The 16,039-nt window shown below is 43.0% G+C and overlaps 1 protein-coding gene across 3 annotated transcripts in view; it reads right to left on the bottom strand.

The window, feature by feature from the left end:
• LOC149313754 (neurabin-1-like) overlaps positions 1-10,501 on the bottom strand; it is a 73,218-nt gene extending 62,717 nt beyond the window's left edge. For 2 of the 3 annotated variants that reach the window (XM_089519735.1, XM_089519737.1), the window contains exons 1-2: positions 9,972-10,501; positions 6,307-8,208 (exon numbers count right to left, since the gene is read on the bottom strand). In XM_089519735.1, coding sequence (XP_089375861.1) covers positions 6,307-7,938 — 1,632 coding nt within the window. In that variant the 5' untranslated portion in view covers positions 7,939-8,208; positions 9,972-10,501. The remainder of the gene's footprint in view (positions 1-6,306; positions 8,209-9,971) is intronic. The other variant, XM_089519738.1, reaches the window with a different exon arrangement.
• Between the last annotated feature and the right edge of the window lie 5,538 nt (positions 10,502-16,039).

Raw genomic sequence — 16,039 nt, 5'->3', positions numbered from 1 at the left:
ATTCTGAGGTAGCTGAAAGACATCCTATAATTGGTCTAAATTAAATCATGTGTGATCTTCATAAGAACCATCTCTGAAGAGTGCAAAGGGTGAAATCCTGATTGATAAAGATCTATTACAGAAACATGAGGAAAAAAGTTGAAGCAACACCCATAAACAATACACTCCAAAATTTTTGAGAGGAAATGCAACAGTGAAACAGGATGATAATTAGAAAGAGAAGATGGCAAGAGCTGTTCAACAGTGAAATACGCTGCCTTAGAGTATGCAAAGCCTTCTTCTTTGGAGGTTTTCAAACAGAGGCTGGATGGCCATCTGTTGGGAGTGCTATGACTGTGTATTCCTGTATGGCAGGGGGTTGGACTGGATGGCTCTTGTGGTGGTCTCTTCCAACTCTGTGATTCTATGGAACAAGTGAAGTAGCATGTTTAAACTCAAAATGAAATGAGCATGATTAAACTCAGATTAACAAGATGGAGAAGAGTAGGGGGAACAGCAAGGCAACGGTAATTAAGATGCAAGAAGGAACAGGATCAAGAGAGCAGGTAGAAGGATTCAAAGTGATCAACATTTTGGATATCTCATCTAACTAGACAGGGGAGAAAGCAGAAAACATAGGACACATTTGATGTGTTGATAATGACGAAAGTTCAGAAGTAGCAAGACAAGGATACTTTCAGTTTTAGTAAAGAAAGTTGTAAGTACAGTACTGTATATGTAGGGTGAGTTTTCTGGAGTCTATTACAGTTGGACCTCCATATCTGTAAGCTTGACATCTGCGGATCTGAGCATGCGAAGATGGTAAGCCCTGTTGTCCCCAATGGCTGCAAATGCATGCAGGTGCACTAGCAGGCACATGCATGTCGCACTACCATAAGGGAGGATGGGACTTGAAATCCTGCTTTTTTGTATCCATGGGAGGGGGGGATCCGGAACAGATCCCCCATGGATATAGAGGCCCAACTGTAATTTTAAAATGGCTTGGTCTCTTGGCAAAAGCAATAATTCTGCAAATATAAGCAGTTAACAAAGTCTCTGACAAAGAAGCTCCTTTTGACAAAGCCTTTTTACATGAGACCAGCCCAGACCAGCCTTCACTTGCCTTCTGCCTAGCTGGAAGATTTTGTTTTGTTTTTGGCAGCTTTGGCACTGGGAGGAGATAAAGGAAGGCTCCCAAAAGACCTTCAATGCTAGTATCCAGCAGTGTGCCTGCAGTAAACACTGCAACAATAATTCTTGACCTGGGAATGAATGGGATTCTGCTCTAAGTAATCTTACTGTACCTGTGTGCACTTACATACAACAGCCAAGGTAAACAGCTGATTCTAGAATCACTTACTGAGCATATATGAAGCAAAATAGAAAGAAACAGGGGAAAGCAAATTAGCCTCCCTCACCAACACCCTGGCATGTTAAAATAGCATAGATTCATAAGTTTCACCATCAACATGGAAATCATAAGAAAAGCAGAGGCTGTTGAAAGAAAGAAATCATCCTGGAATGTATTTTGGAAAAAGCTTTCAAATGGTTTCTAGAAGTTACAGAATGTTTTTCTTTATTTGTGCAAGGCTTACCTGACCTTTTTCCATTTCACATGTGAATAACGTTTGCTGAAACATGTTAAACTGCTCTTCATATTTGTGGTGCAGAAACCACAAGTGTATTTGTGTAGGGAGATGAAATTTAGATGGAAAAAGGAGGTTGTGTACATGACAAAGTTCTAAATTCTTGTGGATAAAATAGATTTTATTAGTGATGTATGTTTACATGCTTTTCTTTTAATCCCAAGAATGACTCATTTCACTTTTTTAAAAAAAAACCCTGCTAATCTCACATCTAATAGAGCAGTTCACCCTTATCTGCGGTTTTGCTTTCCGTGGTTTTAGTTATCCACAGTCAGCCATGGACCAAAAATACAATGAAGCTGTCTGCAGTTTCAGTTAGCCATGGTCAATCACGGTCTGAAAACATTACAGGTACAGATCCGGTACTATCCACAGTTTCAGGCATCCACTTGGGGTCATGGAACATGTTCTCCATGGATAAGGATATGATATCTTACCAGAAAGCTGATAAAAGTAATTTGTTGTGATATCAGACTTAGATTGCAGTAAGAGAAAACTGAATGGCATCAGCAAAAGTATGATCTGAAAGCTTGTGGGATGGGATAAGTAAAGTGCTCAACTCAGGTAAGAAGCTTAAAAAAATAGTGACCACACATACATACATTTACACACCCCACACAAGTTTATAAAGGAACAATTAACAGGCCCTTCCAAAGGACACAGACTGAACTTATAGTGAATTTTTTTAAAAAAAAATCAGCATTTCCCAAACATATCTTTAATGGATAATGAGTACTGTAGAGTCAGCTCTCATTGTTCCAGTCACCTGTTTGTGTTTAAATCTCATGTGACACATGCAGCAATGTCAGGATTTTTGGTCCCTTCTGCTTCCCCATAGTTATCTCAGGTGCTAAAAACCTCCTGCAGTGAGTATCCTAGTACCCTAAAGCAGGTTTTTGAGGGGATTTTAATGCATAAAAAGGGTGCAATATGGGGGCAACTGGAAAATGGTATTTATGCACATTGATTTTAAGATATAGATGCAATAGAGAACACTGATTTAAAATAACTGTTTGTTTAAATAAAAATAATGTTTTATGCCCATCACAATATTTGTTTATGATAGTACAGATTTTGAAAGTTTAAATAATTTTTTTTGTATTGAGGTTACCTCCATCTAGTATCTTTATGCAATATCTTAAGGGAGGGAACATTTCAGCTTGGTACAGCACTAACCAACTGAACACAACCAACAAGAACTTTAATATAAACTATTTTGCGAACCTATATAAAATGAAAAATATCTTGCTTCTTATAGAATACTGCTACATATCCTGCATTTACAAATAAGAGATAAATCAGTACATAACAAACAACAAAATCCCACGCTCAGAGTAAACTCATTAGCCAAATGAGAACAAATACAGGTAGAACACTGTTTGTTGTGTGCCTTCAAGTCATTTCTGATTTATGGTGACCCTAATGTGAACCTATCATGGAGTTTTATTGGCAATATTTGTTCAGAGGTTTGCCATGGCCTTCCCCTGAAGTGGAGAGCATGTGACTTGCCCAAGGTCACCCAGTGAGTTTCCATGGCCAAGTGGGGAATAGAACTCTGGTCTCCTGAGTCGTAATCCAACACTCAAACCACTATGAATGCTTTACAAAAGAAAGGAGCTTCCAAGTCACCTTCAAGAGAAACCCACAAAGATCAGACAGCCTCACTGGGAATCAACCCTGGTCTCTAGAGTCATAGTCCAACACTCAAACCACTACACCACACTGGCTCTCAGCAAAGGTAATGTTGCCACTCTCTTAACCATGATTATATTATTGGCGGCAGGCTACATGGTCACTTGTATGTAGCCCTTCCTGCTCTGGCTTGGAGTCCCACCTCCTTTGCTTTCCCCCTCTCAATCATACTTCAAGCATTCAACCTTCATTCACAGTAACTACAAGTAGCATTAATCAAGATTCCACCTTAACAAGAGTGTAGAACAGGTACGCAAGCACCAATTAAGAAATTGTTATAATTAGTCCTGTTTGCACTGGTGAAGATGTAATGCTGACAAGGGAGAAAACAGTACTATAAAGGGGTGGAGGTAGTGAATCTGTCATCCAGTTGCTCCCATTCTATTATGTTACATCTCACTATATGTCACATAAACTATAGACTAAAATTATAGACTAAAATTATGAATATGATATGGACAAAAGACAAACACTTATCTTTACAGGGAAAAAATAAAAACATTTTGGCCTAGGGTAACAAATGACAAAAAAGTGACATTAAATATGTCAGCTGACTCTTTTTAGTCAATTAAACGAATTCACACATGATAAATATTTTTCTCAACTAGTTTACCTCAAATTTGCCCATGGACAATTAATGAGGTTTTTGGATCCAAGAAAGTACAATAAACTGGCTGTAATACAAAGCAATTTCTTTGCCAAAACATTTCATACATTTTCAAAAGAGAAATGAGGCTCAGAAGATGTTAAGTAACAATTTGCTGAACTAAGGCCTGTTACAGACTACCAAAATAAAGCTGCTTCAGGTCTCTTTGAAGGTATGCTATTTAAATGATGCATGCATCCTAAGAATCCGGAAGCTGCACCAAAGCTGCACTCCAGTGCTTAGGAATGGAGTGTGGCTTTGGCACGACCTCCAGACTCTTAGGACCCATGCATCATTTAAATAGCATACCTCCAAAGAGACCCAAAGCAGCTTTATTCTGGCAGTCTGTAACAGGCCTAAGTTTAAAAATCAAATGTGTAATTGTCTAATTTTATTCTCTAATATGACCTACAGAATACTCTTTTGAAACTCTACTACTAGGACATTCAGCAGAATTTCTGGGTGTAAGTCCAGTTTTGAAAATGATAATTTTCTGTTCAGAGGTGAGAAGATGGTTTGTATTCCATTTATTCTGTTGTTGATGTGTTCAGCTTAAATACACTAAAGGCACCAGATCACATCTGATCTTGGAAGCTAAGCAGGATCAGCCTTGGTTATCACTTTGATGGGAGACCACCAACAAATACCAGGTGCTGTAAGAAGAGACCGCAACGGGCATCCGGTCCAACACCCTGCCATGCAGGAAATCTCAATTAAAGCATCACCGACAGATGGCCATCCAGCCTCTGTTTAAAGACCTCCAAGGAAGGAGACTTCACTACACTCCAAGGAAGGAGTGTGTTCCACTGTCGAACAGCCCTTGCAAAAAAATCATTCCTCACCTAAGAAAACCCTGTGAAATTCATAGGGTTACAAGTAAGTCAACAGAAGACTTGAAGGCAAATACATACACACACACACACACACAAGGAAGTGACTAACACAGTGAGACCAGACTACTGTTGTTCATCAAGTGCCTTCAAGTCATTTCTGACTTATGGCAACCCTATAACAGGGTTTTCTTGGCGAGATTTGTCCTGAAGGCTTTGCCGTTGCCTTTCCCTGAGGCTAAGAGAGCATGATTTGCCCAAGGCCACCCACAGGCTTTCTGTGGCCAGGTGGGAATTTGAATCCTGGTCTCCCAGTGTCCTAGTCCACAACTCAGCCACTACACCACACTGGCTCCCTATGAGGCCAGACTATACAAGCCATCTATTACCAGATGCTCATCGAATACTAATTTTTGTTTTGCTTTTTGGCTCGTTACTGCTGTAGTAAAAGGCAAAAAAGTACAACTCACAAATATTACAGAAGCTGTGTAAGCATAACTCACATAATGTATAAACAGGATGCACAGCCTAATTATCTGTTATATAAGATGGTTCTAGAACAGAATTTATTTATTGCAGGTACTGACATTTTAATTCCCCGTGATAAAGTATAGCAGCCTTCCTATACTTGGTGTCCCTCCAGATATTTTGGACTTATACCTCGATCATGCCCAGCCAGCATGGCCAATGGTCAAGGCTTCTGGTAGTTGCCATCCAAAATATCACTAGACTAGGCATGGCTGTTGTACAGCCTGAAATCTAAGCATGTGTATTTGGAAACATTCCACTAATTTCTTTAACATCTATTCAATAGTTATGCTTAGGATACCAGCCTCAAATAGCTAACTAGGGCCCCATACAGACAGGCCAAAATAAAGCTGCTTCGGGTCACTTTGGAGGTATGCTGTTTAAATGATGCATGCATCCTAAGAGTCCGGAAGCTGCGCCAAAGCTGTGCTCCAGTCCTTAGGACTGGATCATGGCTTTGGCACGGCTTCCGGACTCTTGATTTGCATGCATCATTTAAACAGCATAAATCCAAAGTGACCTGAAGCAGCTTTATTTTGGCCTGTCTGTATTGGGCCTAAGTGCTCGACCAGACAGACCAAAATAAAGCTGCTTCGGGTCACTTTGGAGGTATGTTGTTTAAATGATGCATGCGTCCTAAGAGGCCGGAAGCTGTGTCAAAGCCATGCTCCAGTCCTAAAATTCAAAAGCTACTTACACATTAGCAGAACAACACATTAAGTTTTTTTTTTTACATTTTTTTAAAAAAATCCAGACCTAGAATGTACATGCCTGAAATAATTTCCATGTACTGGTTTTTGTAAGCTTCTGGGCCCATGCCAATTGACGAGATAGGCTCTGATAAGATATCCTAACATTTCTACCAACGTACTCAAAACAGTAACAATTATACCACATGCCAAGCAAATTTCCAGGAAGTCCATAATCAGAAACATAAATCAGAGAAAAGGCGGGGGCGGGGAGAGATCTATGCACAATGTTTTACCTTGATAGGTGCTGTGGAAAACTTCACTTTCCTCTCTGGATCTGGCTCTTCCTCCTCAGAAAGTCCAGGAAATTCCTCATAGTCACTATCATAGTTATACTCCTCCTCTGGCAAAGTTTCCTCTCCTTCAGGGCCCTGAGCATATGAGTCTGTTTCTCTGTCATCATCAAAAGCTGCATTCTCAATTCCAAAAACACTGGAACTAAATTCATTAAAATTCTCTCTGTGTTGTACCTCCTGATTTTCATCTTCATCTTCACTATTGCCTATTGGTTCTTTATGGACCTGCTCTCTTGTATGATCTTCTTCCAAAGATGCTACTTCTTTTACTTCTGTCTGATTGGCCTCACTGCACAAATTAAGGTCATCTTTGCATACATTAAGTTCCTCCATTTCCTCAGATATAAGGCCCTTTTCTTCTTCTTCCCAACTTGGAAGTCGCAGTTGTTTCTCCTTCTGGCAGACATTAACTTCCCCCACAATTTCACTGTTACCCCCTAAAGTTTTGTTCTGCACCATAATTAATTCAGCTCTAACTACTTCTACTTGGGAGATTTTTATGGGGGCTCTATCCACTTTATTGGATGTGGTGGTTGTATACTGCTGGTCTCTTTCTGAAGTTACTGCATCTCTTTCAGTGGTCTTTCTTGGATCATCCCTTGTGCTGCTCAAAAGGGCATGTTCTGCAATACACTGATTCTGCTTCATGCATAGGTCTTCTCTAACCCCTGGTAATTCCCAGCTGCAGAACACAGTCTGGACAGGGCTTGATGTGCTCTCATTTTTCAGAGTGTCTTTGGATTCCTCACTGTCACTATCAGCTAAAAAACTCTCTAGTCTTCTAGAAATGGGTCCAGCATTCAGTGAGGATCTACAGCTACCAATGGATTGTTGTTGCTTGTGCTCACTGCTTCCTTCGCTCTCTGTTTTTTCTATGGCAACCTGAGAACTCACATCAGTACTGAAATTAAAGTGATCTGCTACATTACTACTGTCAGATGAAGAGGCAGAGCCGTGCCTCCTCTTTTCTTCAGCCCTTTCCGTTTTGTTAGGAGGACCTTTGTCCAATAAACATGGCTTTTTTATGTTCCTTTCAAATAATTTTCTTGTCTCTGAAAACTTCTCTGCCAGGGCAGCTTTATCTAAATTTCCTTCATCACTGCTGCAAATAATTTTATCACTGAGAGAAGCAGAAGGTAAAGAATCCTGAGGGCTGCTGAAGGGAACAGGACCAGTAATGAGGTGGTTATTTTTCTGAACAGAGAGAAAAGATGGACTGCTGGGAGAAGGGGGAGAAGGATCCGTCGGCACTGTTTTTACAATGGCTTTGGGCTCAGATGGTGGGCTGTTCTCACATGATGGAGTGGAAGAACCACCCATCTGCATGAACATGTTCTTGATCTTGTGTACTCTGTTGCCGTAAGTGGCAGCTCTGCCACGAACATGTGAGTCATTACCTCCTCCATTGGATGAGCTGGTCAGCTTTTGCTGAGGACCAGATTTGTTTGCAGTATTATCAGCATTTACTGAATCAAAACTGCACTTAATGGCATGAAAATCAGCTTTATAGGCATTTCTGTGTGGAGAAGCACTTCTTAAAGTCCTCTCTCCTTTGCCTTCAGTCTTCATCATTGTCAGATGGAGACAGCCTTCACTCTTCTTTGGGTGGGGTGGGGTGGGGTGTGAAAATCAACAACAGCTGCCCCCCACAATGCCTGGATACAAGTCTATTACAGACTGGAGAGAGAATGAGACAGGAAGATGCTGCTGACCAGTTTATACATCCGTGAAGGCATTGAGGTGAATTGTGGGAAGAAGCACACAGGCAGGACAGGACTGGAATTTCTCTGGAATAGTGAGGCACTAACTGTCACAGCTGATCCGCTCCTATACAGAAGCCATCTGTTAAAATGAAACAAAATAACAGTGATCTGACACCTTAATCCATTTACGCCACTTTTCTTCCAGCACAGACAGTAATGCACTTCCATGCCCTGAGGAACAGCAAGAATCTTGATCCTGTTCTAGCAACCAAAAAGGAAGCAAAAAAAAGATGCTGAGATTGGAGACTAAATACAATCTCTGAACTGCAGGACTGAACATCAGCCAAAACATACCAACCCTCTGCCACCCAGTGAGTTTTCCTGTATCAAAGCTGAGCTCTAAAAGAGGGGAAATAATAAGGGGAAAGCGAGTGGAGGAGGAAAATGCCTTTTAAGTCAGTCCGCTGTGAAGAGTCGCTCCTGCTCTCTGGCCACTGAGAGCCAGCTTTTGCTCACCGGGGGATTATGAGGAAAGGCTTCCAGGGCAGAGGATGGGACTTCCAGGGCATTTTATTAACAACAAGGTGAAAGAAAGGGAGAAACCCGTGGGCTCTTTTTAAAGTTCCTTTCTGCTTCGGAAACAAACCCAAAGGAGGAAACTCCTTCGTTTCTCATCTCTCTTTCGCCTACTCTCCCCTCGGCCACAAGAGACGGGGTCCTTTTAAAGCAGACTTCCTTAAGGGCCACTCATCATCTCCTCATCTTCCTGAGAGAGGAAATCAGGGGAGGAAGAGAGAGTCCTCCTTTTCCCAGAGCTGCCCTCCATTCCAGCCTTTCTGCCCAGGAGGCATTCCAGAAGGTCTTCCATTTTGAGCCTGGCTGAGAAAGCATTAACTGATCCATGAGAGTTCTGAAGTTTCCCCTTTGGCCATCTACTCCTGCCCCCTCCCCGGGAGGCCCTGCACACACGAGTGGCCTGCTGTCCTCCTTTTCCCGGACACGCCCCCCTCCTCCACACCCAGCCTTTCTGCCCAGGAGGCATTCATTCCAAAAGGCCCTCCATCTTGAGCCTGGACGAGGAAGCATTCACTGATCTTTCTCAGGTGGGGAGGGCTTCGGAGCGTTTCCTCTGGTCACCCCTTTCCCCTGAAGGCCCTCCATTTGCGGAGCCTGGTCCTCCTTGGCGCTGAGGAGGAGGAGGAGGACATATCTGGTCCCCCTGGGAAGGAGGGAAGGAAGGTAGCCATAAAAGAAAGAAGGAAAGGCAGGCAGGCAGGAAGAAAGAAGGAAGGAGAGAAGGAAGCCACAAAAGAAAGAAAGGAAGAAAGAAGGAAGGAAGGAATGAAGGAAGGAGGGAAAGGAAGAAGGAAGAAGAGAAAGAAAGAAGGAAGGAAGGAAAGAAGGCACGAATGAAAGAAGAAGGAAGGAAGGAAGGAGAAGAAAGGGGGAGGTGTTCCGTCCCAACTGAGGTTCTCTCCCTCCCCCCCAACCAACCCTCTTCCCCTCACCCATGATCTCTGCCCCACTTCTCACCCAATACTGACCAATATTCCCTCCTACCCCCCCCCCACTCCAGCCCCATTTCGGCCCCAACTTCCCGGGGGCAGGGGGAGAGCGAGTCCTTCCCCTCCTCCTCCTCCTGCCCGGCTGGGAATGCGAGGGAGGAAAGGAGGAGGAGGAGGAGGGAGGAAGGAGACCCAGCTCGGACGGTGGCGGCTCACAAAGGGGCCAGACGCCAAAGAGCCCCTTCGCCACTCCACACTCCTCCTCCTCCTCCTCTTTCCTTCCCTCACATTCCTCCTCCTCCTCCTCCTCCTCGTCTTCTTCCTCCTATTCCTCTTCCTCTTCTTCTCCCCTCACAACAACTTTCCAAACCCTTGAAACTACATATAGTGTTACTACCTCAGAGGAGGAGGAGGAAGAGGGGGTTAGAGGGAGGAGGATTAACCGTCCTCTTTTCCTCCTTCTTCTTGTCCTTCCTCCCTTTTGGCCGCTCCTTGGCCCAACGGGCGAGCCGCCTCACAACAACAACGGGCTGGGGATCCACTCGTCGTCGTCGTCGTCCCCAGACAGCTGCCCAGCACCTCCTCCTCCTCCTCTCCTCCTCCTTTCTCTTCTTCTTCTTCTTCTTCTGTTCTTTTTTTATTATGTACTCACTCCTCCCCCTCACAAAACTATTCGCCCGCCCGCGCGCCTTTCACTACTTCGCGAGTACTACTCTCTCTCTTGTTTAGCGCGCCCGCACGCACGGCCGCTTTATACACTTCTCAATCTCAATAGCTTTCTTCTTTCTCTCTCTCTTTTTTTCCCTTCTTTCGGGGGCGCGCGGGCAGGCGCGCGCTTTCCCCTCTCTCTCTCTCTCCCTCGCGTGCGCACGCACGCGCGCTCTCTCTCGCTCTCTCTCCTTGGCCCCCTGACACAAAGAGAGTCTATTCCGCGGACAGAGCGGGAGGGGCGGGGCGGGATCAGAGGTGAGTGAGGGACTCAATCGAGGAAAGGGGCGGGGCCTGGAGGAGGAGAGGTTAGTGTGTTAGCGCCAGCGACGGCGACGAGTCTAATAAGTTCGAAAAGGAAACGCCTGCATCCGTTGGGAGATTCCATAGTGGGACGACGGGGGGGGGGGGGGGTTCGGGCGGTACCATTGGGCGGGAAGTCCAGAAAAAAACTGGCCTGGATGGTTTCCATTGCGACCTCTTATTGGTGGCCTCTGCAGCTCTCTCTTTCTCTCTCTCTCTCTCTCTCTCTTTGGCAGCAACGCCAAGAGATTCCCCCCCCCAGAGTTATTTATTAATAAACTTTATTTTTACCCCGCCTTTCTGTCAGAACACAATCGAGGCGGCTTACAATTAAAAAGTCCATACAATACAATAAATTTAATATCCCAATTTCCCCCTCCCTCTCTCCCCTAAAACATCAAGTAAACACGTTTAACACATTTATTTCCACATTTTGCATTTGGAAAGGGTTGTGTTTGAGTTCCAATCCCAACAGAAGCCAAAGAGCTGCATATGAGACCAAGCTTGCACATCCACACTGCAGAAACAATCCAGTTTGACACTACTTTAACTGCCCTGGCTCCATCCTATGGAATCCTGGGATTTATAGTTTGCTGTGGCACCAGAGCTCTCTGACAGAGAATAATAATAATAATAATAATAATAAATTTATTAATGTTATTTATATCCTGCCACTTCCTACAGATCGAGTTGGGTTACCAGGGCAGTTCCTGCTAATACCAAATGACGCATCCATTACTGTTTACAGATGGGACAAGAATGGGATAAGCGCACAAGGTTGTGATAATCTTCCCCACGATCCTGCAATTAACATGATTTAATGATGGGAGGAGGACGTTTGCCTCCCGTGTGATAAAGTTCATTGAGCCATGGCAGTTAAAGCAGTATCAAACTGGGTTATTTCTGCAACCCCTAACGGGGGGAAAAAAGCTAGTAGCGTGAGCTTATGTAGACTTGAGAACTACTTCCTCAGATTCATGGAAATAGGCTCAAGTCTATGGAATTTATCACATGGGAGAAGGGAGCATCGGGGGTTTAAACAGGCATTTTCTGGGGACAGTTGCACAAACGCAGTGAAGATTTTCTCACAATGTCACACTTGGAGAGGGCTTATCCCAGGAAGAACCAGGAATGGTCCAGCAACAAATCATTCACAGGGAAATCCCATGAATGATTTGTTCCTGGAGCATTCCTGGTTCTTCCCAGGATAAGTCCTCTTTTTAAATGCAATGTGTGTGAAAATCTTTGCCACAAATGTGCAACTGTCCCCAGAAAATGCCTGCTTAAACCCCTGATTTTCCCCCAGTGTGATAAAAGTCCTATGAAAGCTCATGCTACCAACTTCTTTCTTTCGTTTGAGTTAGTCTCAAAAGTGCTACAGGATCCCTCTGCATACTGATTTTCCAGATTAACACGGCTATGTCTTTGAAGTCTACCTATACTTCATACTTGCCAATATAAAACATTGTATGTGGACGGGATAATTTACTTTTAACAATACACAGCCAAAATGATTATTGATCATGTCACTAACATCTCAGGGGACAGGGACATTGATAGAACTGAAGCACTAATTAAATACTAAATAAACTAAATTTTCATTACGCCCTTTTGTATCAGACAATGGCAAAGCATCTTGAAGAGTAATCCCATAAGTGCTGATTTGGGAGTCTCAGTTGTGCAGCACATCTGCATTCCTATGATAACTCAGGCCAAGTGAACACAATGACCTTACTTCTGAGTAGAGTCAGCATGGTTAGTGGACTGAGTGTTGGACTACAACTCTGGTGACTAGGGTTCAGTTCCCCACTCCACCATGAAACCCACCGGGTGACCTTGGGCAAGTCACATGCTCTCAGGCGAAGGCTATGGAAACCCCTTCTGAACAAATCCTGCCAAGAAAACCCCATGATAGGGTTGCCTTAGTATCACCATAAGTCAAAAATGACTTGAGGGCACACAGCATGCAGACTTGCGTGATAAGGCTGCAAGACTGGTGGGGACTGCTGCTGCATCAACACCCGGGGAACTAGTTTTGTGAGATGTTTAAATATATTAGATCTTTAACTGACTTGGAGCAAATTATTTCTACTCTGTATCCTATTTCTATGAGATTGGGCCAAGGAGGAAACTTCAGCAAGTCCAAATACCAATTTTCTGTTCCAGTGTGGCATAGGGCTACACAAACTGCGCCCCCCCCCCCCCATGCCCAGAAACCCACTTTTGTTTTAGGATACTTTTAAAAATGTTACAGTGACTATTTGTAGATTTAATTGATGGATTAGTCTCAAGGGAAGGAACTGTAAAAAACTGGAGGAAGAAACATCAACAAGCAGAGATATACAGAAAAACAAAACCGAAGAAAACCAGAACTTGGAAAAGCAGCAATGAATGCACTAGATAAGATCCTCAAGTCTAAAGACATACAATTGAATTCCAAAATCAGGGTTGTCCGTGCCATCATATTTCTAATTTGTTGGTATGGTTGTGAAAATTGAGTGTGAAGAAACTTGACATAAAAAGAACTCATTTGAAATGTAGTGCAGGAGGAGAGTTATACTGATGCCATGGACTGCCTAGACGAGAGCAAATCCAGCCTGAACTCTTCCTAGAAGCCCAAATGATCAAACTGAGACTATCATACTTTGAATGTATTATGGGATAACATGACTCATTAGAAAAGAAAATAATGCTTGGTAAGGTGGGAAACAGTCAGAAAAGAGGAAATCTTCATTTCAGGTAGATAAGACTCAATCAAGGAAGCCACAACTCCAAGTTTACAGGACTGGTTGTTAACAGAGCATCTTGGACATTTTTCATTCATAGGCTCACCATAAGTCAAAGGCAACTTGATGGCAATTAATACAATTCCTGGAGAACTGCATGAAGCTCCAGGCTGTTGTTTCTCTACTATGGACAACAGCAAAGTGGATAGCAGAATGGAGGTCTAGCTGTGTTATACTGTGGGCCCTTGGTTTCCATGGATGCTCAAGTCCCATTGGATACAATGGCATAGCAAAATGGTGACCCTTATATAAAATGGCAAAATCAAAGTTTGTTGTTTGGAATTATACACACACGCACACACACACTTTTTTCAAGCGGTAGATGCTAAAATCTACAGATAAAAAACTGTGGATATGACGAACCAACTGTATCTGCTACATGTTATATCTATATTAAGACAAGCTAAGCAAGGCAATTTTCCTCCTCCTTATATGCATGCTGAAGCTATGTGTGATCATATTTCAATGAAATTCATACCATATTCACATTTAATTTCTATGCCACCTTTCTTCCAAAGTGGGACTAAAGGCAGCCACCAGACAATTAAAATACTGTATTCATAATAATTTTTTAAAACAATTAAAATCACCACAAAAATAATTTAAAAGACATACAAAAATTAATAAATATAAAGATATGCTTGTCATTGACTGAATGCTGAATGCCACTCATCTTTAAATGTGAAATGGAACCCTGATCAGCCTTCCAACTTTTGGACTTAAACTCGTATCAGAATCAGCCAACTTAACCAATGGTTCTGAATGTTGGGACTAGAACTCTTAGAATTTTCCAGATGGGCTATACCTCTTTCTGGATGATGGACTATACCTTTTTCTGGATCATTTTATTATTTCCCAGCTTTTGTATGAATCTCCCTCCCCCACCTCATTCTCATTGGTTGAAATTCTTCTAAAGCTTGCCGATAGTTACCAGCAGGTAAAAGCTGAATCTAAAATATGCTGATAGTTTGGGTCCTGCCCTGTTGCCCCACCCTCCCCTGGAATTAATGCGCACTCTGAAACTGAATTTGACCCTTAGGGTGAAAGAGGTTACCCATCCTCATCTGTCAACTCCTGGCAACATATCTCCAAATAACCTTGCAAATGTTGAAAGGGAAGAAGCCAGTACACTGAACAAATAAACGGGCCAGCCACTCATTGCCCTTGATCACAACCACTTCACAATCAACAGTATCAAAAGGTGCAGCAAAGTTTTACACAACCAGCCCAGTGACATTATCCATAGTGATATCTAGGCAGAGATCTTCAACCCAAGTACACAAGAGCACTCTTAGAGCTGTACTCATACTCAGTGCCAAGCTGGCATACTTCCGAGATGATTACAGTATTCAAATCTGCCTGAAGCTGATAGACAACCACCACTTGTTCAACAGCGTTCTCCAAACAGGGCTAGGAAATCAAAAAGCAAGCAGTATATTTTGTTTTGTTTTGAACAGAGCCTAAGCAGCTACAGTCTTGAGGCTATCTGGCACCCTGCCCCTCGAATAACATTTTTAACTACCATATCAGATTTTTCAATTGGCTCTCGCTAGCCAGACTAGAAATGGACCCAGCTGATAGGTTCCTCTGCCAAGCACGTCATCCATATTGGCAGGTGACACCTATTCAAACTAATCTAAATAAATGACATGCCATAGAAGTCTGAGGCCTTAAGCTTTGACTCTGTGTTTAAGTTGGCTGAACTTAGTGACTGTTGAAATCCCAGATAAGATCTGGAAATGCTCAGCTCCAGAGGTTGTGTGCCAGGCACTCTGATCATCTGCAGGAACAATGTAATGGCACTGTGAATATTCTAATCATGAAGAGGAAAAAAGTTGTCATGGCAAATTTTAAGTAAGTAAAAGGTTATTTGGACCCTTTTCAGGCCAAAGTATGACACTTAAACAGTGAGTATTTGTCAGCCCTCCATATCCACAGATTCTGCATCCAAGGATTCAACCACCTGCAGCTTGAAAATATTTTTTAAAAGAATCCTAAAATTCCAAAAGGCAAACCTTGATTTTGCCATTTTATATAAGGGACACCATTTTACTATGATATTGTATACAATGGGACTTGAGCATCCATGGATTTTGGTATCCACAGGGGTACTGGAACCAAATCCCAACAGATGCCAAGTGCCCAATGTAATTGCTCTGACTGATGGCCTACTCTGGAGAAAAGACAGGGGGACTACTACCCTGTTGACCTGGATCTTCTCAGTGGCTTTTGATAATATTGCTCATGGTATATTACTGGACCAACTCTGTGAAATGGGAGTAGGAGGCACTGTTTTACAGTAGTTCCACTCCTATCTATAGGGCTAGTTCCAGAAAACAGCATTTGAGGATTTCGGTTTAGCCCCATAGCTATTAAGTAGCCGCATTCCATCTTATCCCCCATGTTCTTCAATATGTATATAAAGACACCGGGGGAGGTCATTAGGAGTTTTGGCATTGCATGTCATCAGTATGCAGATGATGCTCAGCTCTATTTCTCCTTGCCATCAAAGTCAGCAGGGCTGTGCTAATACTGGGCCAGTGTCCAGATGCTGAAATGAGCTGGATGAGGGGAAATAAGTTGAAGCAGAATCCTGTTACGATGGAGGCTCTGTTGAATGTTGTTTTGTGGGTCTGGGAACTGGGTAAATAGCATGTCCTGGATGGGG

The sequence above is a fragment of the Sceloporus occidentalis genome, unplaced genomic scaffold, assembly GCF_023333645.1.
Source record: "Sceloporus occidentalis isolate IW3139 unplaced genomic scaffold, rSceOcc1.0.p SCAF_4, whole genome shotgun sequence".
Lineage (NCBI taxonomy): Eukaryota > Metazoa > Chordata > Lepidosauria > Squamata > Phrynosomatidae > Sceloporus > Sceloporus occidentalis.
The sequence above is the reverse complement of the archived record's forward strand: the minus strand, read 5'-3'. Positions and strand labels throughout refer to the sequence as shown.